The following is a 26,518-nucleotide window of genomic DNA, read 5'->3' on the forward strand; positions in this document are numbered from 1 at the left end:
GCAAAATTTGCTGTTTTAAGCCTTGAAACTTCCACCCAGCACTTTGCCTACCGCCTTTTGTTGCATTGCTCTTTTTGCTGGCACACATCGATGTGTCCCATTTCAACATACAAGATCTCAGCTGCTTGCTTGTCAGTCATCTGATTAACATTTGGTTGTAGCATCAATCAGCAGGAGCTCACTGTTAATACCAGAGGTAGAGGAGAGGCATATTGTAAATATTACTCGTCACTTTAACACTTTCCTAAAGATGAAGGAAAAAAGTGAAAGGCCTCTCATCTACCGATTGTTGTTTGGTAACTGTAAAATAAAACATTTTGAGGTGGCATTTGCATAAATCATTGGGTTTGAGTGAAAATGTTTACATTTTAAATGGTATGAAATGTGATTCAAACACTCATTAGTTTAGGTTCATTAGTTTGGATCATGAAAATTGTATCAGCACCCATTGAAAAGCACTTTGAATACACACACACACACACACACACACACACACACACACACACACACACACACACACACACACACACACACACACAATTCAAATTTCTCCACTGCGAGATTGATAACGGCTAATCAAATCCAACATTCTAACTATATCTTGCAATCTTAAAGCCTTTCTCTATAAAAAAAAATATCCCAAATACCACTGTCTACACTTTTAAATCATAGATAATTTTAATTTTGTAATCTTGAAACTCATCAAACGTTGATGTAAACTCTGGTTTGTAATCCAGTGCATTATTCATTTCCACATCAACTGTATTTATGTAGTTTACAGCAAAAAATATAAGACGTGCCAATGTTTTGTCAGTGCTAGTTCGTTTTAGCCACCAAAGACAAAATATTTGGGTTTGGATTTGGATGTAACTTTATTCGTCTCGTAGAGGAGAAATTTACATTTCACAGCAGCAAAGTTATGAAAGGAAGAGAAAATGAAAGAAAGAAGTAGAAAAACAAAATACAGGAGCTGCTGGAAAGGCAGCCACTCTCGCGGCGCCATCTTGAAGTGAAAAAAAATACTAAATCACAAATAATATGACAACACAAAGACAGAGAGTCAATCATTCTTCAGCACTTTCTCTACCCTCTTTGTGACATGAAGCAGTTCTAGATGAAAGAGGAGTGGATCAAAGGCACCCGAGACATTGGAGTTCCTGTCGAAGTGGTGAAATTTTTGGAATGTGCACGTCTACTACAAGCTAAATGTTGAAAGCAAACACAAAGCTGTAGCATCCATTGACGAAAAGAGATTGCCTCACATCTCCCATTTCTGGTGTACCCCTTTTGAACGTATGCGTTTTCAAGAAAAAATACATGAACAATTCTATTTTGAATGCCCCAGTTCCTTTTTTTGTTGCAAATCCCGATCATTTACCTATTTATATGAGCCCACATCCAAATTATCTCAAGTATAATAGTGATTTTATTTTTTATGATTATTTGAATAAAGGTATCCCAAGATGATACATGTTTATGTCCCGGTAAATTAGCAGTGGTTCTAATCGAGTTAACAGCTAAAATATGTTATACTTTCTTAACATGTAAAAATGCAATCTTTTTAAGCGATCCTCTGAAATTAATGTGATCGGGCGGGGATTGCCGATCATGTTGATGAGATTGGGACAGTGTTGTCTCATCATCATAAAAGTCAGCCAGGAAGCTCCGCTAAGTCAACAAGTCCACAATGCCTTCTGCTCATGATTTGAAAGCTCTGCTCTTTGTATTCAAAGGCCGTTTTAAGCATCGTTGTCTTGGTTTCTGATGACACGAGATGTCAGCTGTCAAATTTCACCTTGACTGAATTATAAACTGAGTCGCCAAGTGGATCAAATGGAGGAAGAATAAACTACATCGACAGATGTGACTCTGTCTTCAGAGTTGGTTACAAGCCAAACCCTTTGTCGACTTTGTTGACAAAAAATAGCAGCATGTTATCATCTGCGCCTAACGATGAGAAGGTTTCTTCAGCCGTCATCTGTACAAAAGTGAAGGTTTCGGACGTTTCGCCTCCTATCCAAGAGGCTTCGTCAGCGAACTAAATGGGGCCGATACGACCAGTCAGACTCCCTGTGGCCCCACTTTAGTTCGCCCCCCAGTTTGGGGGGGGGGGGGGGGGGGGGGGCCCAACCTGACGCTGTGTCCGGCGCCAAGTCTGGACATTAGGGATATATAAATGGGGCCGATATGACCAGTCAGACTTTAGTTCGCTGACGAAGCCTCTTGGATAGGAGGCGAAACGTCCGAAACCTTCACTTTTGTACAGATGACGGCTGAAGAAACCTTCTCATCGATGGACCACTCCTGTACGACTGAGAGCTTACACAGACATCTGCGCCTAATTAGACATGGAAAAAGACAACAAAACTAAAGTTGCTGTGTACAGTATACTCTCCTTTCAATCTGTGTATATACATGAAAGTGTCAGTAAAAAAGTAAAAGCGGCCATTCGGTATTTTCATTTTCGAAAATATATCAAATATATTTGTCTCATTATGGCGGCCTTGTCGCAGGTCGATGAAATATGATTGCCTCTTAATCTGGTCGATGTTGTTCATCCGATGCCTTAGTCGATTCATCTCCTCGTCAGCTCAGGTCAAAGGTAGATGTGATTTTGGCGGCGGTTCCAGACGCTCGGCGACTTCGCCCAAGTCATCTAGCAACTCTGTGAATGCCGGACGTCTGAAGGACTCGAGCTAAGGGACAAAGAACCATGGTGAATGAACATCAATGGGACTGGCAAATAAAAGATTAATATATAGGATATGAACAGCAGCTTGCATCCCAATTCTGATGCAGATTTATTCTAAACGTAACACCCAGAATTACTGAGACTAAGTCCTCAGACTTCCGCTTTCATGGCAAATACTCAAAATGGCAGACAAACTATGATAACATTTGACAGCATTTGAAAAAAATACAAGCAAAATGAGGAAAACTGGTGCCTTTCCCTCACGATAGCCGCTTCTAATTGTGACTAATTGGGGTGGGTTTCATAATCAGACATTTATCAGTGTATGAAGCTTGGAATCAAAGTAAAATGGCTAACTTGCATTGGTATGAGCAGGGTGGAACATGAATGATGGCCTAATGGTCTCAGGGAGCACAGCATAGTGTTGTGCACTTCAGTCTTACTTGGGACCCTCACACTTTGCATATTCGATTCAGCCTATGTGTGAGTGTGTGTGTGTGTGTGTGTGTGTGTATGTGTGTGTGTGTGTGTGTGTGTGTGTGTGTGTGTGTGTGTGTGTGTGTCTGTCTGTGCTTGTGCAAGTGTGAATGTGTGTGTGTTTGTGTGTGTGCGCGTGTGCATGCACGCACGTATGTACGTATTTTTTTTATTTTTTTTAATTCTTGGTTTATTTTTAGGATGCAAAGGGGGGGATTGCAATGGAATTGTAACATTTGACACAAATGTTTGTACCACTGTGAATGTCGACCATGTTATTTGCAGATAAGCAAATTTGCTTGATCATGCAGACTTGACTCTGTTAACTAAAAAGTGTAGCTGCCCACGGTGCTGATGGTGCCGCATGGCCTGACCTAAACACCCCCCCCCCATAAAGCGAAAAAACCACCACATCTTAACTCATTCACTGCCATTCACAAATTTATTTGGGAATCGAAACTATGACGATGAGCGACATTCCCGAATTTGTTCGGGTTTTGTTTTTTCTTGTTTGGGTGCCGATAAAGCGCTGGCCATGGCCTCTGGCAATGTTTTTTTTTATTTCCACAAGGGGGTTGCATTTACTTTTTTCCCCATGTTAGCGCTTTGTTCCAGCTTTAGCCAATCTTAACCAATATGTATGTACGGCATTGTATTTTGCACAGCCACCCACATTCCAAGCTCATATAACTGCATACCCGTATAATTTAGGAATGAACTCATTTTTTTCTGATGAAAGAAGAGAGTCTAAGGTTTCTTACACTGTATTGAATGTTGATGTAGTCCTAAAACTCAATGTTCTGTGGGTCCTGGAATTCAAGTGACAATGGCAAAAACCCTGGCACTGGAGTGGACACATTTCTATCAATGAAAAGTCTTCTTCTTGTTCTTGTTCTTGTTCTTGTTCTTGTTCTTGTTCTTTGTTCTTGTTCTTCTTCTCGCTCTTCTTCTCGTTATTGTTATTGTTATTATTGTGGTTGTGGTTGTGGTTGTTGTTATTGGTGTTGGTGGTTGTTGTTGGTTGCTGTTGTTTTTGTTGTTAGTTGTTTATTGTTGTTATTCTTTGTTGTTGTTTGTTGTTGTTGCACATGTCTGGCGGTGAATGAGTTCATTCATGGAAGCTTAACAGAGCCACTACTCAAAAAGTCTTCCACTGTGCGGCCCTTCACTCTGCTGCCTACCTCAGCCCTCCCTTGGATTGGTTTTCCTCACTGCCTTTGGGCCGTGCCTCTTTGACCTGCCTTGACAATAAACCGAGACAGAGTTCATTGTGTCTGCCTCTCGGACCTGTGCTTGCCCTAACCTAATATTAACACGTTAATATTCAACACATGCATCATTTTCGATAAACTGATTTTCTAACTTCGCCAGGAACACCAAATGTCTCGGGTGCAGACACAGCATCCACAAGTCAGTCAGTTTTTGTGGCTATTGAGCCCAAACCACCTTTGTCAGGTTGAGTCTGTGACTCCAATGACTGAAATTGCTTATCTAGCCCCCAGTAGTTGCATGAACAAAACTGGCACCCACCATACAGCAGCTGGCTGCCAGTTCCAAGAGATGTTGGGGACAGTCTGTCACCAGCTCCTTGAATGCATTTGTATCCAAGCCATAGTCCTAAAACATATATAATAATAAGTACACATTATTTGCATTTCACAATGTTTTGACACTCATCGTAACATTTTGATTGTGCATGTCAATCATGTAGCTGAACTGCCACCAAACTGTTATTCAAAGGAAAAAATAACAATAAAATAATGAATACATCTGTAATCTTTGAGCATATTTATATGCCTTTGTCTACACTACACGAATGCAAAGAATAAGTACTCAACCTGTGTTCTCGGCAGGATCTCAGGGTCAGCAGGGATCCTGGCCAGGATTTCACAAAGCACAATTCCAAATGAGAAAACATCCACCTAAGAGGGGTAGCACACTTGTGTTACATTGAGGAATGAGCATAACAAAGTGTGGCGATGAAGAAACAAATATTTCATTCGAATATTATTTTCAAACCCTTTGGATAAAACAATACAAACAATCATTATTACCCAATTAAGGGTATTCATCTTGGAATAAAGTATCATCCAAAGGACATATTTTAGTATTTTGTGCATGGGCAAATTTAAAACTGATTTAATCTCATACCTTGCGGTCATACGGCTCCCCTCTGAGCATTTCCGGAGCCATCCAAAACGCAGAGCCCACCAATGAAAGCTTCCTGTCAGGGCTTTTGACAGGAAATTCTACCACCTCTCTCGCAAGACCAAAGTCTGTCACCAGCGCCTCTCGACCTCGGGATGTCATCCGGATCAAACAATTCTGCAGGGAAACAGCGATATAATATTTGACCAGCAGAGGACATAGTAAGGCAGGTTTTCTCATTAACAATGACCACTGCCTTTGTGTTGTTCAATTTGCCTTTTAGTTACTCCCCATCTTTTGAATGTACATCTATTCACCCCCCCCCCCCCCCCCCCCGAAATAAAGTAATTCATGTTTGGACTTCCAAATAGCTTTTGATATTGTTTCATCAATTGTTTATCTCTGATGTCACAGTATATCCTGTGCACTGAATTATTCACTTACACACAGGGTGTTAAATTTATTATTATTATTTTTTTGCTGCGGGCCACATTGTAGTTACGGTTTCGTCTCGGGGGCCGTTATGAATTTGGCAAACCCATTAGAATGTTCAATCCCCTCCACATATTACATCCAGAGCGCACAACAAATGAATAAATAACTAGTTTTCAAATTTGAAGTAAAAAATAATGTATGTTGTTGTGGTCAACATAGACGTTAGCAAGCATCATGGAATTTCACATGTTTGATTTGCTTTTGCGGGCGTAATAAAAATATGTGGCGGGCCAGATTTGGCCCCCGGGCCTTGACTTCGGCTCCTGGGACTCACACCATCTGTGGACTGGCCCAAAAGAGAAAAAAAAGACCATCTACTGTAGTGTTTCAGGTGAACTGCGGCCAATGTCAACTTCATGGGCGATGAGCAGCTAACCGATCATAGGATAAAGTCAACTAACTTTTCACCCTCACAATGGCACCTATGGACGATTTAGTCTCGTCAATGAGGTTAACATCAAGATGCAAGGTTTTGGAATGTTGTTTTGGTGGCATTTCCTAGGAAAATCGATCATGCAGACGAGTGTGATGCACATTCCACACAGGTAGACCAGAGCCCAACCACAAGTTCTGATCTGCCATAAACTGAATAAAATTAAATTTAGTGGAATTGTGCTTAGGCTGGACACGAACCTAATGTCTAGCACCTTTATCCCACAAGTCAAACCTTTCTGTGTAGAATTGTTATAGGCTCCATGTGTTTCAAATTTGCCTTCATATTTATGATCATTGGAATTTTTTTACATTTGACAATTTCGTAATGATACTTTAATCACCTTAAATAAGATTCGGATTGTCAAGGGGTTTGAAACAAAGCTTTTTTCTGGGTATGGAACATTTAAAGTGTACTGCATGCAGCAACTGTTTGAGAGGATCGGTGCCTGACCGATACAGAGTAATACACACAGTCTGGGCCCGGACTTATCAATGAATGAACAATCAATTTGCCCCGGGGGTCTTCAGCCATGGTACAGACAACTGCTGTAATTTTTCGACTGGACAAAATGTTAGGCCAGCATGTAAGGACTAATGAGAGGCTCTCATAGAACAAATGTCACTGTTTGCGTTGGCCATTCATAGTACCTATACATTACCACAGTTTTGTGAACTGTGACTGACAGACTGACATTTCACAGTGAATTTTTGTCCCAATGGCTTTTTCCTTCATTTTATTGTTGCTAGTTCTGATAACATGATGTTAATGAATCTTCAATTAGCACTATGTGATTTACCTACGAAGAGAATAGGCACTTTAGAGCACATGTGTCAAACTTAAAGGACAACCGACGTCTCCGGACAAGTTGTGTCCATAATTTGTAAAATGGCTTCACATGACTTCTACTGGTCGTATTTTAATAAGATTCCACCGCATATAGCTATATTTTACGTTTTAAGACTCACGTTGAACATTCAGGAAGTCTTGTTTTTTTTTTTTTTTTTTTTTTTTTTTTTTTTTAGTTTTAAAGACCGGTATCACAGTCAAAAGCCTAGAAGTCTTGTTTTTGAGTTGGTGACGAGTCCGTACGTGATGTCAGAAAAGGACCGCCTCCTCACCGTAAAAAAAGACCCATTGTAGCGTATTTCCATCACGTCAATATATTTTGCTGTACAGTTTTTTTTAAACCATGTCTTACACCCAAAAGCCGCCAGCAGAGGGAAGCAAACTCCATGGAAAGAATGTATCAGAGCTGTGGAAACGAGCTGATTCATTGCTCACAGGAGCTGGTCGCCATTTTTCTGCCTCTTTTTGAGACATCCCCCCCCCCCCCCCCCGCCCGTTTGCCTCAAAATGGCCCAAATAAATTCTTTAATCGATTGCAAACATGTATGCTTTGCTCATCAGGACTATTTTAATCATATTCACAACTGGATGTGTAACAAGAAAGCATATTCTCCGAATCTGAAGCCATTGTTTTGATTCACCGTCTTGGCGTGACGTCACGAAAGGGGGGCGGGACTTTCTGAAAATGCCCAATTCGCAGCTCAATTTTTGGCAGATTTTGGATACTTTAAGTCATTTTTATTGGTGTTTTGCATTTGACTAAACATATCATACTGCATGTTTTGGGTATTTTAGATGCTATAAAACGTTTTTCTGGTGTCAGTTAAAAAACAAAAAAGTGACATTGGTTGTCCTTTAAGGCTTGGGAGCCAGATCTGGCCCGCCACATTATTTTATGTAACCAGCGAAAGCTGGCAGGTCAACTTCCATGACACATGCTAACGTGCAACAAGTTTTGAATTATCATATGTAAGCAATCATCGTGTTGACCTCCTGTAGGTGTGTTCTTGTTTTACATTATTACGGAAACTTGAACAACATTGGCACAATCTAGTCTCTTTGACTTCTGACTTCAAAATGATCAATCTATTAATTGTGGAGTGCGTATGTGATAATAGAAATAGGTGATGAAATATTTGTTTCACAGTCATAATGGTAACTATATTGTGGCACGTGACAAAAATGAGTTTGACAACCTGGATTTAGAGTGTTCCATGAAGCATGTTTTTGGAATAAGGGAGGAAACCAAAGTAACCGGTAAAAACATGAAGAGAACATGCAAACTCCATACAGGAAGGGTGAAGGCGGAATGAAATTCGGCACCTTCCCAATGTGAGGCAGACACGCTAACCAGTTAGCCACTAGTTGGGCCACGCTTATTTCAATAATAAATATTAAAATTAACTATTAAATTAAAAAAATAACTAATTAAAAAAAGGTTTTATCAACATTGCAGGGATAATACTAGTGGGCCTCAATCGGCAGTACATATGCACAAACAAATTCCTTGTGTGTTCTACATACTTGGCAATAAAGATGATTCTGATTCTGATTCTGATTCTGATTCTGATTCTGAAAAGCTAGCAACCACTCATTTGACGACAATGAGGTTAAAATCTTAGCGAAAGAACATAGATGGTTTGAAAGGGGAGTAAAAGAAGCGATTTTCATAAAACAACTAAATCCTTCATTAAACCGGTTTGGTGGGGTGAGGTTCAATTTGGATCGTCATACAATAGCCTGCTTAGGCAACATAGGATTAGTAATACTGATTGGGTGATACCGATCGAAGTGGGGCAATCAGGCCAGTCGTTAGTCAGAACAATATGAGGTCTTTGATACTCTCTACAAACCCTGTGGTGTTCTCTCCGTGATATTCTGTGTTACGAACCAATGGAGCTAAGATAGTTTTTAAATATTTGGCTACATTGTATTACAGGTATATCTCCAATTTTTAATTAACCAAATCAATTTGGAGAAAGGGATAATTTGTCAAAGTCCTAATTAATAAATAGGATCCAACATTTCTTGGACAAAAATATTTTCGTTTCATTAATGCATGGTGTATTTTAGTGCCCAGATAAGGTGCACATTATGCACATTCCGTTTTGTTGTTGTTTTTTAAATTGACCCCAACCAAAAAAACATAAAAATTGGATTTCTTTAATTTCATCATGGCAATGAAGCACACTTCAATTAATTTCTACTGTAATTCAGTTAATATTAAAGGACAACCAACGTCTCCAGTTGTGTCCATAATTTGTAAAATGGCTTCAAATGACTTACACTGAGCGTATTTTACAAAGATTCCACCTCATATAGCTATATGTTACGTTTTAAGACTCGCCCTGAATATTCCGAATATAATATTATATAAAATTCTGAATAGGAGTCCAAGATGGCGCCTGAGTAGGCAGCCGTCAGCAAGTGCTCTCATGAGCCTTGCTTTTTTGTTGTTTTTGTCTTGTTTTTGTGTTTTCTTTTGTCAGTTTGTGTTGTTGTGCGTCGCGTGGAACGCATACCGATTGTTTTTCAGCATTTTTGGCCACGACAATCATCAAGGAGGAGACTGTGCTGAGCGGTTGCGCCTTTTCGGCAGCACGAGTATGCCAGTACTGTTTTTGAATGGGAGGAATGTCGGTGCCATTCGACTGTCATCGCTGGACACCACTGGGTGTGGTTTGGATGCTACAGCTGCGTGTTTGCGTTCAACATTTAGCTTGTAGTTGACGTGCACATTCCACCATGATGTCCCTGATCCACTGGTGAAGAGACGCTTTGATCCTCTCCTCTTTCATCTGGAACTGCTTTATGTAACAAAGAGGGTACAGAAAGTGTTTAAGAATGAATGTCTCTCTGTGTCTTTGTTTTGTCATGTTATTTGTTATTTAGTTTTTTTTGTTCTTTTGACTTCAAGACGGCGCCGCGAGAGTGGCTGCCTTTCTAGCAGCTCCTGTGTTTTGCTTTTCTACTTTCATTTCTTTCAGAACTTTGCTGCTGTGAAATGTAAATTTCTCCACTGCGAGACTAATAAAGGCAAATCCAATCCAATATAATATTGTTTTTGAGTTGGTGACGAGTCCGTACATGACGTCACTGAAGGAACACCCCTGACTGAAAAAAAGGACACATTGTAGCAGTCCTTCCATCACGTCAATGCATTTTGCTGTGTATTACTGTGTATTACTGTGTATTGTGTATTACTAAACAACGTAGTCATTTTGATAGTAGGCTAATATAACAAATATAGCGCATACCGCATGTGTTGCTTCCATTATGTGGCCAATATAAGGCTTTTAATTTTTTGTGGATCCAGGTTTTTTTTTTTTGGTCTAATATGGCTCTTTCAAAATTTTGCGTTACCAACCCTTTACCAAACTTTGGTAAGAAGCCCCCTCACTTTTACTGTTTGGATTGGATTGGGTTGGATTTGCCTTTATTAGTCTCACAGTGGAGAAATTTACATTTCACAGCAGCAAAGTGATGCAAGGAATGAAAGTACAAAAACAACATACATGAGCTGCTGGAAAGGCAGCCACTCTCGCGGCGCCGTCTTGAAGTCAAAAGAAAAAAAACCTAAATAACAAATAATATGACAGCACAAAGACAATATGACAACACAAAGTTCATTCTTCAGGACTTGCTGAACCCTCTATGTGATGACATGAAGCAGTTCTAGATGAAAGAGGAGAGGATCAAAGCGTCTTTCCACCAGTGGATCAGGGACATCATGGTGGAACGTGCACGTCGACTCCAAGCTAAATGTTGAACGCAAGCACGCAGCTGTGGCATCCATTGACGAAAAGATATTGTCTCACATCTCCTGCATCCATCCAGCCGCAGACTGTCCAACAGCACCAACCTTTCCGCTGAACAAAGCAGGGCTGTGAAGATGCTGCCCATTACAGGCGCAAAAAGCACAATGGCCCCTTTAGTGTCCAGCGATGGCAGTCGAACGGCACCGACATTCCTCCCATTCAAAAACAGTACTGGCATATTCATGCTGCCGAAAAGGCGCAACCGCGCAGCACTGTCTCCTCCTTGATGAATGTCGTGGTCAAAAATGCTGAAAAACAATCCGTATCCATTCCAGACGACGCCCAACAACACAAAGTGACAAAAGAAAACACAAAACAAGACAAAAACAACAACAAAAAAGCAAGGCTCATGAGAGCACTTGCTGACGGCTGCCTACTCGGGCGCCATCTTGGACTTCTCTAAAAACTTTGGTAAAATTCATCCAAATGGAACCTCTGATTTTATTTGATGGTTATTGTGAAATTACTTTTCGATCAAAGGCCTGTACAAAAGTTTCAAATCTGAATACGTAGTTCAAAGATCAGATAAGGAAAGTCAACTGGTTAATATACATACTGTAGAGTGGCTTGGAAAAATATTCAAACCCTTTTAATTTTGCTCCAAAAACCTAAATTGTTTTTGAGGCTAAAGAAAACAAAAAACAATGAGGATAAAAGTGAAGATTAATGTCAGTTGTGAAGACGATGCGTTTGTATTACTTTGGAGTTGAGATCTCTGTGGTAAATATTCTTGTAATGCAGGTAGATCATTCCCCTGCTAATATCACACGAAAGGTCCACTTTCTCTTTCCAGGTCAGGGGAACATCTTTCCGAGCAAGGAGCTCCTCAAGACAGCCGCCGTTCACATGCTAACAGAGGTGAGAAATGAAGTTATAGGAATACACTTGACAAAAACTGGAGTTTGTAACACTTTATTTTTTATTTTTTTTGGAGCACGCCACTATTGTTTCTGTCCCTTTTTTGCATGAGAGAATTCAAAGAAATTGATTAGAAATTTCTCTGAGTACACAAAAGGACAATTTCTCTCAAACGTGTACCGGATTTTCCGGTGTATAAGGCGCACCCCCAATGAATGGTGATTGTTTCATTTCATTTTTATTGTACAATATTTCGGTTCTTGTGTCGTGTTTCATTTGGCCGTGAGCGTCAGTGGCGGGTCGAACTGTGCCGCCATTATCCAGCGCACTAGGTGTTCGCGTCGACCGACCGTCTCGAATTTGATGCGTTCAGGAACATCATGTAAATAACATTGAACTTGTGTTGTATTCTCATTTTCTGTAAATAACCCCAATACGATCACACGTTGTTCATTCTGTTTTGTTATCTACAATGTTTTGCATATTGAGAACTACTTGGACGAGACTTATGTTAATCACAAGCCGAAACCCATCCGACTTCACCCATCCCTTCTGCCATACTGTGTTGCAGCAATAAAAGAAACAAAAAGACGCATCCACGCGTCTGGTATTATTAATATATATATATATATATTATATATATATATATATATATATATATATATATATATATATATATATAAAAAATCCTCGTCTCACCCACCATGGGTGGTGTCTGTCCCCATTTCAGCTCGGGTCCTCTACCAGAGGCCAGGAAGCTTGAGGGTTCTGCGCAGTATCCGTGCTGTTCCCAGCACTGCGCTTTTCTGGACCGAGATATCCGATGTTGTTCCCGGGATCTGTTGCAACCACTCGTCGAGTTTGGGGCTCACTGCCCCAAGTGCTCCGACCACCACAGGCACGACTGTCACCTTTACCTTCCAGGCTCTCTCCAGCTCCTCTCTGAGCCCTTGGTATTTCTCGAGTTTCTCATGTTCCTTCTTTCTGATGTTCCCATCACTCGGGACCGCGACATCCACGACAACGGCTTTCCTTTCCCCTTTATCTATGACCACGATATCTGGTTGGTTGGCCATTACCATCTTGTCAGTCTGTATCTGGAAGTCCCACAGGATTTTTGCTCGGTCATTCTCCACCACCTTGGGAGGTGTTTCCCATTTTGACCTTGGGGTTTCCAGTCCATACTCCGCACAGATGTTTCGGTACACTATGCCAGCCACCTGGTTATGGCGCTCCATGTAGGCTTTCCCTGCCAGCATCTTACACCCTGCAGTTACGTGTTGGATTGTCTCAGGTGCCTCTTTGCACAACCTACACCTTGGGTCTTGTCTGGTGTGGTATATCCCTGCCTCTATGGCTCTGGTGTTCAGGGCCTGCTCTTGGGCAGCCAGGATGAGTGCCTCTGTGCTGTCCTTTAGGCCAGCCCTCTCTAGCCACTGATAGGACTTCTTGAGATCAGCCACTTCTGCTATGGTTCGGTGGTACATCCCGTGTAGGGGCTTTTCCTCCCATGATTGTCCCTCTTCCAGCACCTCATCCTCTGTTCCCCATTGACTGAGACATTCTCTGAGTACATCATCCGTTGGAGCCTTCTCTTTGATGTATTCATGGAGCTTGGATGTTTCATCCTGGACAGTGACTCTCACACTCACTAGTCCCCGGCCTCCTTCCTTACGGCTTGTGTACAGTCTCAGGGTGCTGGACTTGGGATGGAACCCTCCGTGCATGGTGAGGAGTTTTCGGGTCTTAACATCCGTGGTCTGAATCTCTTCCTTTGGCCACCTTATTATTCCTGCAGGGTATCTGATCACTGGCAGGGCATAGCTGTTTATTGCCCGGGTCCTGTTCTTGCCATTGAGCTGGCTTCTGAGGACTTGCCTCACCCGCTGGAGGTATTTGGTCGTAGCCGCTTTCGTCGTTGCTAATTTGAGGTTGCCATTGGCCTGTGGTATACCGAGGTACTTGTAGCTGTTTTCAATGTCTGCTATTGTTCCTTCAGGGAGTGAGACCCCTTCAGCGTGAACTACCTTGCCCCTCTTAGTCACCATCCGACTACATTTCTCCAGCCCGAATGACATTCCGATATCACTGCTGTAGATCCTGGTTGTGTGGATCAGGGAGTCTATGTCCCTTTCGCTCTTAGCATACAGCTTGATGTCATCCATGTAGAGGAGGTGACTGATCGTAGCTCCATTTCTGAGGCGGTATCCATAGCCTGTCTTGGCGATTATCTGGCTGAGGGGGTTCAGTCCTATGCAGAACAGCAGTGGGGAGAGTGCATCACCTTGGTATATGCCACATTTGATGGACACTTGCGTTAGTGGCTTGCCATTGGCTTCAAGTGTGGTTTTCCACATCCTCATCGAGTTTGCAACGAAGGCTCTCAGGGTCCTGTTGACCTTATACAACTCCAAGCATTCATTGAGTCATCGAGTCATATGCTTTCTTGTAATCAATCCAGGCTGTGCACAGGTTGGTATGTCGGGACCTGCAGTCTTGATCGACTGTTCTGTCAACCAGCAGCTGATGTTTGGCACCTCTAGTATCTCTACTAATGCCTTTCTGTGCTTTGCTCATGTATTGATCCATGTGTCCACTTATTTTAGCCGCAATGATGCCTGACATGAGCTTCCATGTTGTGGACAGACAGGTTATTGGCCGATAGTTGGAAGGAACTGCACCCTTTGCGGAATCCTTCATGATCAGGATTGTTCGCCCTTCGGTTAGCCATCCTGGGTGAGTCCCATCCATCAGCAGCTGGTTCATTTGTGCTGCTAGGCGCTCGTGGAGAGCTGTGAGTTTCTTTAGCCAGTAGGTGTGGACCATATCCGGGCCTGGTGCCGTCCAGTTTTTCATACCTGAGACTCTTCCTTGTATATCTGCCGCTGTGATGGTAACTGGGTTCTGTTCAGGGAGGTTGCTGTGCTCCTCTTTCAGAGTCACCAGCCATTGTGCACTGCTGTTATGTGCGACCTCCTTCTCCCATATGCCTTTCCAGTATGTTTCAGTTTCCAGCCTTGGAGGGTCTGCTCTGCTGTTAGAACCCTGCCACTGAGCGTACACTTTCGCAGGTTGTGTTGCGAACAGCCTGTTTATTCTTCTGGCCTCATTCTCTTTCGTGTACCTCTTTAGGCGACTGGCCAAGGCCTGGAGCCTTTGTTTGGCAGTTTCGAGTGCTTCAGGTATGGTTATCTGCATGTACCTCTTGGGTATTGGCCTTTTATTCACACCTCTCTGGGTCTCCGTCAATTGACTCACATCTTTCCGAGCCGCCTTGATCTTGGCCTCCAACCGTCTTTTCCATGGTGGGTAATGAATCTCGTGGCTCTCATGGTTGCTCTTGTAGCCAAGCATGTCTAGGATCACTGATGCTGAGGTGTATATCAGCTCATTGGTTTCCGTGATCGTTCCGGTCGGGATCGTTCTCAGTGCTGCATTCACAGTTTCCATGAGACTTTCAGGTGGTACTTCACATAGCCGTTGTAATCGGTGCCTTCGTTGCCCAGTTTTCATTCTTGCCATGATCTTATCTCTCAGGTCATTTGCTGCCTCGCTCAGCATTTCATTTATTGGGGCTGGCTTCCCAATCTCATTATTCATTGGGGCTTGCCTCCCAATCTCTGGTTGAACCTCTTCCTGTGATGTGGCAGCCTGGGGCCCTTCACCTCGGAATTTGTGTTGTACCTCATCAATCTCAAGTTGTGATAGCAATTGCCGTTTGTGGATATTGGAACACTGAGCTACTAGTTGTTTCGTGGTCAACCGTGACTGTGGGTTTCGAAGTAACCATTCAGCCCCCATTCTCCGCATGTAACCCCTCTGACTAGGGTTGCTTGAGTAGTAGCATTCCAACAGAGCCTTGTTATCGCATCTCGTCCATCTCCGCTTTGTTCCAGTAGCCCATTTTTCATCAGGGTGCTCTGGTTCCCCAGCACCTGACCTTGTTTGTGTCATTCCATTTATTGTCTCTCATCATTGTATGAGGTAGGCATTAGCGTGAAGGGTCTTGCCCAAGGACCCACACTGGATGATGTCATTGTGCTCATTTCTGCTCATTTTCTCTGCCACAAGTGGGATTCGAACCCTCGTCTCCCATATGCCAAACTGATGCCTTATCAACTGAGCTATCCAGCCGCTATATGTATGTGTGTGTATATATATATATATATATATATATATATACACACACACACAAACACACTCACACACATAGGCCTAGCAAGAAAGCAAATAATAGGTTAAACTTACCTCTAAAATTGGATAGAGTTTGTCTTCTTTAACACATATTCCCAGATATCTAGAACAAAAGACATGCGCGTCATTGATTTACTCTACTTATAATTTGTATTATAAATCATGAAGTGGTAGGTTAGTCGTAAAAAGCAGGGGTAGAACCAATGATTTCAGGCCCATTTATTCCATGATCAAAATTGAAAATACAGTTCAACCCTGAGTTACAAATTTCCCTTTTTACATACATTTCAAGTTCATCTCATTTCATTTTCCGTAAAACACCAAAAATGTTGGTCGAGTGAGAGAGAGAAAGAGAGAGGGAGACTTAATTTAAATTGAAAAAATCATTAACCCTGTGCATTAAACCGTCTTTCTGAAAGACTCCAATTTACTTTTCGCTGCCACCAGTTTGTAACTTAAAGCACTGCCATTATAACTTCTCAGGGCATGAGGGGGGCGGGCAGGGTTGGTCTTGATGAATGTGATCTTTGAACCCATCCTTTCTTGGTCACTTGTAGAACTGTGGCAACCACAGAGCTCCACAGAGCTGAATCAGCATGTTCTCATCCACTGCATACGTATCCGTCTATCCAGCAGACTCCAGCGATCACCAACCGTCCCTGTTCCTGCAGTGCATGTCCTGCACCCGCTACTGGGTGATATTTGGGGCGTCTGGGATGAGGTGATTTCATGATTCTGCTTTTGTCGAATTTATATTTGGTTTTGTGTCATAGTTTTGTTTCCTACTTTGGTTTTGTTTCCTTCTGTTGTTGTCATACAAGTCTCGTGTCAACCCCTCAGATCCACCACCCTCTGTGTCTTGTCCAGGTTTTCCTTTGTTTTCTTAGTTAGCTTGTATTTAGACATGACAAAATATATCATTCCACCATTTTTCATTCCAGTGTTTTTGTTCTTACTCGTCTGAATATAAAAGGCAATTACTGTATAAATAAGTTATGAACGTCTTCTTTTCCTTTCGGCTTTTACCTTCAAGGGGTCGTCACAGCGAATCAGTGTCCCCCATCTTCAGAGGTTTGATTCGCATGTTTGTTTTGGCTAAGCTTTTACGTCGGATGCCCTTCGTGTCACAAGCTTCTGTATTTTTCCGGGCTTGGGACCGGCACAAGAAGACACTGGCTTATGTCCCTTTGTGGCGACAGAACAAGCAACTCTATGAACGTAATAAAGATGAAGATGCTCAGTAAAATAAGTTATGAACTCCAAGACATCATCCATCCATTTTTAACACAGCTTTTCCAGAACAGTGTCATAGTGAGACACTGGAGCCCATCTCAGCTGACGTTGGGCGGAAGGATCAGACCCTAACCTGCTCGCCACTCAGTCGCAGGGCAACTTCAAGACTTGCTTGAAAAAAAAAATATTCGTATCAGGCAAACATTCTCTTTGTTTTGTTAAAAGCTGATATTGCTCGAGTCAAAGACTGGAGCGTTTTGAAGACACTGAAAACAAACATGTATTCGGTAAAAGTACATGTCAATTAAAGGACAACCAACACCACTTTTTTGTTTCCTAACTGACATCAGAAAAACGTTTTATAGCATCTAAAATACCCAAAACACGCAGTCTGATATTTTTAGTCAAATGTAAAACACCAATAAAAATGACATAAAGTGTCTAAAAACTACTTCAAAATGAACCCGGAAGTGGCCAGTTTCAGAAGGTCCCGCCCCTTTGTTTGTGGCGTCACGCCAAGACGTCTTGCCTTGCTCGAGAATCAAAACAATGGCTTCAGATTCGGAGGAGATGCTCTCTTGTTACTCATCCAGTTATGAATATGATTCAAATAATTCTGAAGAGGAAAACATATGTTTGCAATCGATAATTTATTCCGCGTCATTTTGAGGCATCTGGAAAGAAATGTAGCACCCAAAAAATGCAGAAGATGGCAACAAAGCTCAGTGGAAATTTGTCAGTGAATATCAAATAATTGTCTCGGTGCAACACACAACGATTCACCATCGCGTTATTTATGTGTTTTCCTTCAACACGGATCAACACGAAGTTTTCAGACCAAACAAAGTACCGCAAAATGCATTGTGTGTCCTTTCACGGTCAGGGGCGTTCCTTCCGTGACATGATGTCAGGAATCGTCACCAACTCAAAAACAAGACTTCCTTAATATTCAGCGCGAGTCTTAAAACGTAAAATAGCTAGAATCTTTGTAAGATCCGCTCAGTAGAAGTCATTTGAAGTGATTTAACAAATTATGGACACATTTTTGCTGTGCACACACACACACACACACACACACACACACACACACACACACACACACACACACACACACACACACACACACACACACACACACGCCCACACCCACGCCCACACGCACGCTCACAGGCGCACACACACAGTAGACGCGCACACACACACACACACACACACACACACACACACACACACACACACACACAAATACACGAAAACACAATTGACAGTTGTGACTTCTTATAGTGAGGGTATAGAGCAGGCAGAGGGAGCCAACCAGTCAAAGACAAAGAGCCATTGTTTTTACTGTGTTACTGCAAAGAGCCACATAAGGCCCATGGCCACACATAAACATCACTGCATCCCACATTATTTCTGACCAGACATCATATTTCTGTGGCCTTTAGCCGTGGTTTTGACGTATATGTGTGCTTGTGTGTATGTGTATGTGTATGTGTATGTGTATGTGTATGTGTATGTGTATGTGTATGTGTATGTGTATGTGTATGTGTACATGTGTGTGTCAAAGTCATGGCCCGCGGTCCAAATCTGGCCCGCCACATCATTTTATTCAGCCCACAAAAGCAAATCCAGTATGTCAAGTGCCATGATGCTTGAGAAAGTCAGAACCAAAATTTCAAATTGTCCCATGTAAACCACAATAACAGGAATTATTTTTTACTTCAAATTTGAAAACTAGTTATTCATTATCTCATTCAATACCAGACAATGTGCAAAACTGTGTTTTTGTCATTTTCAGTCAAATACCAGGACCCACAGAATATTGAGTTTTAGGACTACATAAACATTAAATGCAGCGTCAGAAACCTTAGAATCTCTTCTTTCATCAGAAAAAAAGAGTTCATTCCTAATTTACATCAGTCTGGAGTAATATGAGGTGAAAGTGGGGGTGGCTGTACAAAAGGCAAATGCTGCCCCCTCGTGGAAGAAAAAAACATTGCCAATGGTCTGACCAGGGCTTTATCGGCACCCCCCCCCAGGAAAAACCAAAACCCGAACAAATTTTGGAATGAAGCTCCAAACCAAGTTGACAGTTGAGACAATTGACTGTTGAATCTCAACTGTTGAGACAGTTGAGATAAATATGACCAAGCTCCTTGGTCATATTTTCGATTCCCGAATACATTTGAAAATGGCAGTGAATGAGTTAATTAGTGTGCGCTCCATATGTCATATGTGGAGTGGACGAAACATTCTAATCAATGGCCCGCAGCAAAAAAAGAGTTAGACACCCTTGCTTAAGAAGCTCATGTATTCTGATTTTCTTTTCCTAGTAAATTGATGGCTTGGCAGGTTTGATTGCAGAGCAAGTTGGAGATATCAACTTGCTACAATCTGTCTGTTGTCTTGTCTTCCTTCAATGTTTGTTCTTTATTAACTATTGTGGGTTGCCTAATCCTAACACGTGCCGTGTTTATCCTTTTCACACTTGCTGAAATGAGGTCGGTGTCGGTGTGCTGTCACTTCATGATAAATGTTTCAAGCCAACTTGAAGAGACCCCTGTATATAGACTCTTCTTTTAAGATAACTATTCTGATTTCTTTCTTTCAGGCATGACTGTTCTACTTTCCTTGACAGTCTTCATCTTGATGGTTGCTGAGATTATGGCCGCTACTTCATATTCCATCGCACTCATGGGCCACTTTTTTTCATTTCTTTGCAATTTGACACTGGTCAAAATGGATTTTCAGGCAAACTGACCTTGTTGACTGTGTCGGTCTCAGGTCAATATTTTGCCACCACTATGGTGATTGTTGAAATGTCCGTTGTGGCGACTGTCATTGTCCTTCTGCGACTGTCATTGTCCTTCAATTCCATCAAGAACACCAAGAATGGGCAAGTACCATATGGGGGAGTTTAATCATTCAGGTTGTTACCTCAACAAAGACAGCTCAATTGTGAGACTTGTTGTTTGTGTTCTGTTTTCAAGCCATTACATGGCGATGCACAACACAAACGTGTATTGGTGAAACTGAGGAGGGTGATTGAAGCACATCTTTGGTTGGCAATTTAGGGTGGTTATGATTCAGCATAAAAACTCTCAATAGGTGAGCTTTTCATCTAATAGCGGAGTTTAGGTTCTTCAGAAGAAAATGGTGAAACATACAGGTGATGGAATTGAACAAGAGCTTGTCCACAGCAGGGGAAAAACTCAGATAAAGAGCCTGTCTTCACCTTCTGTTACCACGATTACCACCCATCTGACCACAATCCTCCCTCAGAGCCTCTCCTCCTTTTGAGCTAGGCTGACTAAATTCCACGACTCAGCACCACATTTGTGCAATAATCTCTCACATGCCATCCACATAAAACTCAGCCCTAATTTGTATTCTCAATTGAACGGGCATCTGTTCTACATGGGGCCTTTCTATCCACAGCAGAAGGCTCCTACGCACTAGACAGCAAAGATGGGGAAGCATTAGACGGAGGGGCAGATATGCCGAGTCATTAACATATTTCATTTGGCAAATCGCAGGAAACACCGTCATCACTAAACCTTAAATCAACAACCGCATCTCTGAGGTCAGGTCGATTTGATGCCGGGATGGGCTAAGGGGGCGTTGACCGCTCAAATTCCCTAAGTGAAGTAGTCTGAATGGAAGCAGGGCAGTGAACAAACAGCTCAAGGCTCTTGTCACAGAAGTGCAGTTCTTCGTAGAACGGGTTCATGAGCATGACCGGTAGCTTGGTCTTGCGCAGCAATGGCAGTTCCTCATCCGTCATCGACCGCCTGTGTCTGATTGGATTCTGAATTTTCACCATCATCTACAATTTCACCAATCTCATGTCTACAACCAACTTTGGAGAAGCTCTGGTAAAAGACTTGGTCTGATAGCCAACCAGACAGACTGGACAAAGCAAGCACAATTGTGTCTCTTGTGTTTTTGAAGACACGTTTGCCGTTTGCTGTTTGACCAAGCAACAAAAAATGAAACGTGAAAACATGAGAATTATAGATTTTTTTTAACTTCTTTCCATGCAGGGAGAGAACAGACCTGCACTGCCTTCTGTGGTCTTTGTAGGCTAACAATTAAGCAGGATAAATGATGGGATGGTGAAGACATGCACTTCGCAGTATGGTTTGTGGCTGTCATTGTACATAGTTAACAGCAGTGACGTGCGGTGAGGTTGATGGCTCGTGAGGCATTGACGTCATCACAGTCAGATTTACAAACATATGAACTCTACAGAGTAGCTTATTCACCATTTGATTGGCAACAGTTAACGTGTTTTGTTTAAAGGACAACCGTCATTACTTTTTTTGTTTCCTAACTGACATCAGAAAAATGTTTTATAGCATCTAAAATACCGAAAACACAAAGTATGATGATGCAAGGTATGTCCTTTCTCGGTTAGCCACGAAGCGGCTCCCCTCTCCCGGCAAATTGGCGTTTTCATGTTTATTATGTTTGTTAAAGTAATTAGTAATAAGTGCCTTGCATGCTGGGTCTGAGAGGACAGTAATTTCATCTGTGCTGTATGTCATACATATTAGCATATTTGACAATAAAGCTGACTTTGACTTTTGACTTAGGGGCGTTCCTTCAGTGATGTAGGGTAAGGACTCGTCACCAACTCAAAAACAAGACTTCCAGAATATTCAGCACAAGTCTTAAAACGTAAAATGTAGCTATATGCGGTGGAATCTTTGTAGAATACGCTCAATAGAAGTCATTTGAAGCGATTTTACAAATTATGGACACAACTTGACCGGAGACGTCGGTTGTCCTTTAAAATGTCATGTCAGCATTCTTTATATAAACTGTAGCATAGAAAAAAAGAATTTAAAAAAACCTTATCGTGTTACCTTTACTTATAAATGAAGTCCATGCGCCGCTCCTTCTGAAGGAAGGCATTTATACCTTCTTTGTGGAAGCCTTCCTTGTCTTTCTTCAGTTTTAAATGTCTATTTCTTTCAATTTAGACATATAATCCTCCATTCTGAAAATAAGGCCAAGCAACATAAAAAAAATACTGGATGGTTGCACTTAACTTGCTAACTGTTTACTGTCGCTTGCTTTCACTAATTCTATTATTCTGCAGCCGAGGAGGCGCAAGAAGAATCTCAGTAATCACCAGCGCCCCCTGTCATGAGGCAGGAGAACTGTGTGCCTCACCTATGCAAACCGTTTTGATAAAAATAAAATAAACACTGTAGTACAGTGATTATAATGTGAAGTGACTCTACATCAGTCATGGGCAAACTACGGCCCGCGGGCCACATACGGCCCGTTAGGCTTTTTAATCCGGCCCGCCGAACTTGCCCAAATTATAGTAAAATAAGCGCAAAGTATATTTTTTTTTTAAATCAAGAATGTACCTACTACAAATGCTATCTTGCTTAATTTACGGTAAATGTGCATGGCTGTAGATTTTGCTGCAGTAGTGGATTGTCATTGTGGTGCACAATGCAACGTTTGCATTGCTTCCTACGAGCCACTAAGCCCCTTTCATAAGTCTCACATACACTTTAGAGCAGGGGCGTCAAACTCATTTCGCATCGCGGGCCACATACGGCCTAGGGAGATGTCAAGTGGGCCGGACCATTAAAATTATACCATACTCTGCTAAAAATAGCAAAAATATCATGTATTTCCTTTGTTTTGGTGTAAAGAAGCACAAGAACATTAGGAAAATATTGACATTTAATGAACTATCCTTTTACAAAACATTTCATGAAACACCTCATATTAATGAAACACCTCCTTAGACAAATGTGCAATTTACTTTTATGATATGTGAAACGCTGGCTTGGTGTTCCACGCTGTCTGTCCAACATCGGCCTTTATGGCAAAGGGGTCCTTGAGCTTCCAATCACAAGCCTCACCGAAGAGTACAAGTGCGCTAAAGTGAGACTTCAGATGACCCTCACAGACTCCAGAGACCGGAAGATCAGTCAAGCTGCACCCCCCCTATCAACTGGACGGAAATGGATGCCATCCATCGCGGTGCAGCAGGCCACAGCAGCCCTAAGGCACAGCGACATTGTGGGACACGTTCAGCTAGGAAGAGGGGGGTCTGGCCTTACAAACAAACCTTCTTGGTGTAAGGCTTCAACATCGGGAAAAAAGGAAAATGGTGATAGCAGAGGTGCGCCGCCAAGAGGAAGCTGAAAGAACTGCACGGGCTGTCTCTCTTGCCAAGCAGGGACAATGGATGAGGTGGGAAGGCCTGGAGAAGAGAAGGCTCAGCTGGAAGGATCTCTGGGAAATGGAGGCAAGCAACATCAGCTTCATCATCAGAGCTATCAATGACGTGCTCCCATCTCCAAAAAAAACCTCCACCAATGGTACGGCGAAGATCCAACCTGTGACCTCTGTCGAACTCCAGGAACTCTCAAACACATCCTGACCGGTTGTAAGACCAGCCTCACACAAGGCCGCTACACCTGGAGGCACAACCAGGTGAAGAGTTTGGCAGTTTTCCTTGAGAGCAAGAGGAATACCATCAACTCCTTGCCAATGAGAGCCACCACGTCCAGCACAGCACCATTGGCTTTCATCCGAGAGGGACAGAAAAAGCCCAAACATCCTACTGCCAAACCAGAAGTTGGACAGCTATCCGGGGCCCGCGATTGGGAGATGCGGGTTGACATTGGCCAGCAATTGGTTTTCCCAGTGGAGATTGCAGCCACCACCCTCAGACCAGACTTGGTGCTCTGGTTCCCTTCACTCAAGGCTGTCTACATCGCAGAACTCACAGTCCCTTGGGAAAACTCTGTTGAAGAGGCCTATGAGCGCAAGAAGCTGCACTACACAGAACTCGCAGTGGATGCGCAACAGCGGGGATGGAAAACCAAGGTATATCCAACTGAAGTTGGATGCAGAGGGTTTGTGGCTTCCTCCACCATCAGGCTGCTAAAAGACCTGGGTATCCATGGACACGCTCTGCGGCACACAGTTAAGTCACTCTCTGAAGCGGCAGAAAGAAGCAGCCACTGGATCTGGATGAAGAGGAAGGACCCTTGTTGGGCTCATAAGTCAGCAACCTAAGACCCCCCCCCCCCCCACCAGCTTCTGAACATCTGATTGGGCATGGGACACAAGCGCAGGCGTGATCAACCTGTCGCTGGCCACCATCGATGAGGATGTCTAGTGATTAAAAGGCCGAAACACCCAATGATTCTTTGGCACACGACTGACGATGTGTCCCAAATTCACAACCTCCCATCCCTGAGGCACAGCTCCAACATCACGTCCAGTGGTTCATGATTCTCTTCTCTCTCTCTCTCTCTCTCTCTCTCTCTCTCTCTCTCTCTCTCTCTCTCTCTCTCTCTCTCTCTCTCTCTCTCTATATATATATATATATATATATATATATATATATATATATATATATATATATATATATATATATATATATATATATATATATAACGGAGTTGTGCACTTAGATTATTAAATTATGAAGGAAGTGACGCAACGGCGCACAGTGTGGCACTATGTCCCGCCTATAGTTTCCAGAACAATCTCGAGGAGATTCAGGGTGAGTCGCAATTTTCTGTTGGTCTTGATTAACGCGCATTTTCATGACAATATCTTATTTTGTTTCCCCTTTTGTACTGTCTAGTGCAGAGGTGGGCAAACTTTTTGACTCGCGGGCCGCATTGGGTTCTAACATTTGACAGAGGGGCCGGGCCAGGAGCATTTGGAGGAGGTGTTTGGGCCGGAAATACTCCGAACAAGTTATGTCCATAATTTATAAAATCACTTCAAATGACTTCGACTGAGCGTATTTTACAAAGATTCCACAGCATATAGCTATAGTTTACGTTTTAAGACTTGCGCTGAATATTCATGAAGTCTTGTTTTCGAGTTGATGACGATCCCCATGTGACGTCACATTTGGACCGCCCCTGACCGAGAAAGCGACATACAATGCATTTTGGGTACTTTGTTTGGTCTGAAAACTTCGTGTTGATCCGTGTTGATGGCGAAATTAGAAGGAAAACACATAAATAACGCCATGGTGAATCGTTGTGTGTCGCACCAAGACAACTATTTGATATTCGCTGACACAAATTCCCAGCTGACAAATCAGCCCATTTCCAACGGCGCTTGGGCGCAATCTTCTGCTTTTTCTGGGTGCTACATTGCTGTCATTGGCGGCTCGAATTGATACGGGAGGACTCCTAGAATCAATTGCAAACATTTATGCTTTCGTCTTCAGAACAATTTGAATCATATTCATAACTGGATGAGTAACAAGAAAACATCTTCTCCGAATCTGAAGCCATTGTTTTGATTCTCGAGCAAGGCAAGACGTCTTGGCGTGACGTCACGAACAAGGGGGTGGGACCTTCTGAAACTGGTCATATCCGGATTCATTTTGAAGTCATTTTTATTGGTGTTTTTCATTTAACTAAAAATATCAGCCTGCCTGATTTGGGTATTTTAGATGCCATGAAACGTTTTTCTGATGTCAGTGGGAAACAAAAACAAAAAATGGTGCCGGTTGTCCTTTAAATGTAGTATGTACAAACCTCATAGCACAGTAAGAACACTACAACCCAATTTATTAACTGTCTTTCAAATGTGAAAAATATCCCTGATCAGTTAATAATTTGTCTCAAGGAATATGCCGTTTGCATACTATTTCGCAGATACTTGGAGGAGGAAATGGAAATAGATTAAAATAACATATGCACTGTGATTAATCAAGACTGCGTCTGTTTTTAAGTTTCCATCGAAGGGGCAAAGTTAAAGAAATCAACATTTATTGAACAATGAAATCACTTTCAACATTCAATACATATTATTACACAACGAAATATTCAAGCTCAATAATACCTACTTGTGTTAAATTCCGCCAAATCATAGATGGTTTGTCCTGACCGCGCGCTCAACAAACTCCTCACTGACGCTCTCGCCTTCACGCGCTAACAATACACGTGTACCGTCGCCGAGCACACAAACATAGACGACCTGCAGTTGAAATTTGCATACTCGGCTCGGCAGCCAATCAGAAGCCTGCTTCTTTCTTCCGGACTTTCGCAAGCGTTACAAAGTCGTGCAATTGCATGTCATTTTCCAAAATAGATGCACAGAACCTCAGACTAGAAGAAAGATTCAAAAGAAGCTAACAACATATGTGACGCTACAAAACGTAAATTTACATTAAACCGTGACTGTAAATTATACGTGAGACTTATGAAAGGGGCTTAGTGGCTCGTAGGAATCAATGCAAACATTGCATCGTGCACCACAATGACAATCAACTACTGTAGCAAAATTTACAGCCATGCGCATTTGCCGTAAATT

At 42.3% G+C, this 26,518-nt stretch overlaps 1 protein-coding gene across 1 annotated transcript in view; it reads right to left on the reverse strand.

Moving 5' to 3' along the window:
• Positions 1 to 2,302: 2,302 nt before the first annotated feature.
• LOC148899606 (dual specificity testis-specific protein kinase 1) overlaps positions 2,303 to 26,518 on the reverse strand; it is a 60,576-nt gene continuing 36,360 nt past the window's right edge. Inside the window, exons 5-10 of the mRNA XM_088995558.1 lie at positions 16,019 to 16,067; positions 11,612 to 11,761; positions 5,321 to 5,494; positions 5,008 to 5,091; positions 4,700 to 4,786; positions 2,303 to 2,696 (exon numbers count right to left, since the gene is read on the reverse strand). Coding sequence (XP_088851684.1) covers positions 2,592 to 2,696; positions 4,700 to 4,786; positions 5,008 to 5,091; positions 5,321 to 5,494; positions 11,612 to 11,761; positions 16,019 to 16,067 — 649 coding nt within the window. The 3' untranslated portion in view covers positions 2,303 to 2,591. The remainder of the gene's footprint in view (positions 2,697 to 4,699; positions 4,787 to 5,007; positions 5,092 to 5,320; positions 5,495 to 11,611; positions 11,762 to 16,018; positions 16,068 to 26,518) is intronic.

This window comes from Hippocampus bargibanti, linkage group LG04 (assembly GCF_051943395.1).
Source record: "Hippocampus bargibanti isolate YZ-2025 linkage group LG04, ASM5194339v1, whole genome shotgun sequence".
Classification (NCBI taxonomy): domain Eukaryota; kingdom Metazoa; phylum Chordata; class Actinopteri; order Syngnathiformes; family Syngnathidae; genus Hippocampus; species Hippocampus bargibanti.